The 4,196-nt window shown below is 53.6% G+C and overlaps 1 protein-coding gene across 1 annotated transcript in view; it reads left to right on the forward strand.

Annotated features, from left to right (window-relative positions):
- Positions 1–2,433: 2,433 nt before the first annotated feature.
- The window catches only part of APOBEC2 (apolipoprotein B mRNA editing enzyme catalytic subunit 2), a 15,597-nt gene continuing 13,834 nt past the window's right edge, over positions 2,434–4,196 (forward strand). Inside the window, exons 1-2 of the mRNA XM_005428911.3 lie at positions 2,434–2,555; positions 3,928–4,136. Of these exons, the coding sequence (XP_005428968.2) occupies positions 3,964–4,136 (173 nt within the window). The 5' untranslated portion in view covers positions 2,434–2,555; positions 3,928–3,963. The remainder of the gene's footprint in view (positions 2,556–3,927; positions 4,137–4,196) is intronic.

Consider the following 4,196-nt stretch of genomic DNA (forward strand, 5'->3'; position numbering starts at 1 on the left):
CCCATCTTCCACCCCCGTAAACCCCCCTCTCCATCCTCAGAAATCCCCCTCTCCATCCTCAGAAATTCCCCTCTCCATCCTCAGAAATCCCCCTCTCCATCCCCACAAATTCCCCATCTTCCATCCCTGTAAATCCCCCTCTCCATCCCCACAAATTCCCCATCTCCATTCCCAAAATCTCCCATCTTCCATCCCCACAAATTCCCCATCTCCATCCCACAAATCTCTCCCTCTCCATCCTCACAAATTTCCCATCTCCATCCCGACAAATCCCCCTTTTCCAGAGCATTCCCAGGGCTGTTTCCTGCTCCAGCACGTGCAGGAGGAACTTTTAGGCCTGGAACTGCCCCTGTTGTTTTTTCCCTCCTCCCATTTTCTGTTCCCCCATCACCAGCAGCATTCCCAGCTCCACACATTCACAGATCCTTGGGATTTGACCCTCAGCTTCTCCATCTTCAATTCCACACATTCCATTCCAAACCAGCCTGGGCACACTCCTGCCAAACCTGTGGGATTGGGACAAAAATCTCCAGCTGAAAATTGTCAAATTTTGTGCTTTTTCTTTTTTTGCCAGAGCTGGTGGGGGCAGCAGGGGCTGACTGGGATGGAAACCGTTTGGGCTCTTTTAGGAGCTGCATGGTTCCATGACACAAATTTCCAGTCACAAATAGCAACAGGCTCTGGGAGGAGATGCAGGAGGCTGGGCTGTGATTAACGAGCTCTGCATCTGTCACTGGAGCTGGGAATTCCACTGGAGCAACCCACGGCAGGGCAGCATTCAGGCTGGCTGAAAATCTGGCTTTTCACAGCAGTTTTTTCGCCCTCTTTCTCTCTCCTCCCATGAAAAAAAAATCATTGCCTTGGGAGCTCAGTGAAAGAGGAGATTTTCCTGATTCCTGTTGCAGCAGCAAAATCCCAGCTTGTGAGGAGCCAGCCCTGCTCCTTCCTCCATGAAATCCAGGTAATGACCCAGAACTGCTGGGAATTAGTGTTTCATTTTGCCAGCCCTGCCAGACAGCTCCCTAATGGAAATTGATTTCTGGCTTCTCCCTCTGCCATTTCACACACCCCTGGAGCAGCTTCGTTTTACCTGCCAGGGAAAGTTCGGCCAAAGAGCTGCACAGGTGGTCCCAGGAAGCACCTGGTTAATTATTGGGGTGTTAATGAGGGCCTGGGGGAGGCTGGGACAGGCCAGGAGGGTGGCAGGGACACCCCATGAGTGTGGCAGGGGTGAATGTCACTGTGAATGTGACAGGGATGCCCCATGAACGTTGCAGGGACACCCCATGAGTGTGACAAGGACACAGAGGGAATTTGACAGGGACACCCTGTGGATGTAGCAGGGACACCCCAGAATGTGACAGTGACATTCCATGTCTATGGCAGGGACACCACTTACATGCAGAAGGGACACCCATGAGTGTGACAGGGACGTCCCATGAGTGTGACAGGCAGGGACAGCCTCTGAACGTGATGGTGACACCCTGTGAGGTGCCAGGACACCCCCTGAATGTGACGGGGACACCCCACAGTGCAGCAGCTCCTGCCCTGTGCCCACAGCAGGGACACACTCTGGGATGTGCCCTCAGCTGGAGGATCTGGGTCCATCCTGGTGGTGACAGCTCCAAAGCCACCGTGCCCTTGCTGGGCTCCACCATCCCGAATTCCTGGTGATTGTCCCCAGGCTCCACCATCCTGAATTCCCAGTGATTGTCCCCGGATTCCACCATCCCAAACTCCCAGAGATTGTCCTGGGGCTCCACCATCCCAAACTCCTAATGATTGTCCCCAGGCTCCACCATCCTGAATTCCCAATGATTGTCCCTGGGCCCCTGCACCCCAAACTCCCGGAGATTGTCCTGGGGCTCCAGCATCCCAAATTCTGGGCTCCACCATCCCAAATTCCCAGTGAGCGTCCCCAGGCTCCACCATCCTGAATTCCCAATGATTGTCCCTGGATCCCAGAACCCCAAATTCCTGGCAATTGTCCCCAAGCTCCACCATCTCAAATTCCCAGTGATTGTCCCCAAGCTCCATTACCCCAACTCCCAGTGACTGTCCCCAGAGCTCCAGCAGCCCAAATTCCCAATCATCGTCCCCAGGCTCCACCATCCCAAATTCCCAGCGATTGTCCCCAGGTTCCAGCACCCAAAATTCCCAATAACTGTCCCCAAGCTCCACTACCCCAAATTCCCAGCAATTGTCCCCAAGCTCCAGCACCCCAAACTCTCAATGATTTTCCCCAGGCTTCACCATCCCAAATTCCCAGTGATTGTCCCCAGGTCCCAGCACCCCAAACTCCCAATAATTGTCCCCAGGTTCCATTACCCCAAATTCCCAGCGACTGTCCCCAAGCTCCAGCACCCCAAACTCCCAGTGCTGTCCCCAGCAGCAGCTCCCAGTTTAATCAGCCCCAGCCCCAGCTCCCCGCCCAGTTTGGGGCCGTTTGGGTAAAACGCGGCTGCAGCTGCAGCGCTCGGGGTTCGCAGCGGGGACAGCCCGTCCTGGATGTCCCAGCCCTTCCCTCGGCCAGGCACAGCGAGGCACTGACCCAGGTAAGGCTCAGGCAGCTGAGAAAAACCAAAAGAAGGTTTTCCAACCCTCCTTCCCCTCTGCAGCCCCAAAGGATTTGGGGGAAATTCGGTATTTTCCCATATTCTGTCCCTGCGGTGTGTGTGGGGAGCAGAACGGGGCAGGGCTGGGTCACATTTAGAGCAGAACTGGATTTGGAGCAGTTTTCAGAATTGAATTTGGGGCAGAACTGAATTTGGGGCAGTTTTCAGAACTGAATTTGGGGCAGCTTTCAGAACTGAATTTGGGGCAGAACTGAATTTGGGGCAGTTTTCAGAACTGAATTTGGGGCAGCTTTCAGAACTGAATTTGGGTCAGTTTTCAGCAGTTTCCTGGTTCTGTGGGTACTTTGAGAGCGCCATGAACTGTCAGGTGAAGGGATTGTCGCTTGAGGCGGTGTTCGGGGTGTTTGTTCCTCGGTGAGGTGGGAATTTGGCATTCCCAAGCACGGTGTGGTGACAACAATAACAATGAGCTAATTAGCAGAGTGTTAATTGTGAGCTGAAATCCAAGCAGAGCCGGTGGAGCTCAGTCCCATCCTCTATTCCCCATTTCCCTGGGACGTGCTCCGGGACATTTCCCTGGCTCAGGGGCTGCTCCTCCTGCATTCCTAAATCCCAAACCCTCCCAGGTGCGTTTGGTGCCCGTGCTGAGAGCTCAGAACTGCTCTGCTGGCAGCTCCTGCCTGGCCTTCCTGACGAATCTTAATGGGGCTTTCATTCCTGCGCGGATCCCAAGGGAAGGGGAATTTGGGGAGGATGGAAGAGTGGCAGGTTTGGAGCTCTGCAGGGGAAGATGCAGGACAGACACTGAATTCTGGATGTGTCCTGGTCTTACCCTGCATTGTGTGGGAACAGTTTTATTATTAAAGAAAATTTCCCTTATTTTTATACAAAAGGAACTCAAATTCAGAACCTCCCCCTGTGCAAAGGTGAGAGCTCTCTCTGCTGTGGGTTCCTGAAGCTGCTGGAAGGGTTTTTCTGTCACAGGCCTCTTTTAAAATAGAACTTAAAATAGAAATCCACGTTGAAAAATCGTGGGGAAGTCTGGATGGAGTTTGGGTTTTCATCCTGAGGGCAGCAGAGAAGGGGGAGCAGCTCCAGGAGGCGCCTCAGAGCCTGCCAGCCCCAGGAGCAGGGATGGGGACAGCCCAAACACCAGAATATTGCAGGAAAGAGGGGAAAAGTCAGGGGGAAAACATCCCAGACTGGAATAATCCCCGTTTCACAGAGGGCTGAACACATTAAATCATTTCCGCCTGCCTTAGGGGATGAAGCGCAACACGGAATTAGAGGATGGAAGGAGGGAAAAAAACCATCCTTGAAAAGTGATGCTGTGAATTTGCTTTTAACTTAGAGCACAAAAAGAGCAATTTCAAGCTCCTGAGGGAGGATGTGGGCTTACACCGTGGGCTTCACCGTCCTGCCCCACGTTGGAGGATTCCTTGGCTGGTTCCTGAACAGGAAGGAGATCCCAGCGTGGTACGAGAAGCTGAAAAAACCTTCCTGGTGCCCGTCCCGCAGGGTGTTCCCTGTGGCCTGGACCATGCTGTACACGGGCATGGGGTGAGTGTCCTGTCCTGCTGTCCTGCTGTCCTGCTGTCCTGCTGTCCTGCTGTCCTGCTG

This window comes from Geospiza fortis, unplaced genomic scaffold (genome assembly GCF_000277835.1).
Source record: "Geospiza fortis unplaced genomic scaffold, GeoFor_1.0 scaffold14, whole genome shotgun sequence".
Classification (NCBI taxonomy): domain Eukaryota; kingdom Metazoa; phylum Chordata; class Aves; order Passeriformes; family Thraupidae; genus Geospiza; species Geospiza fortis.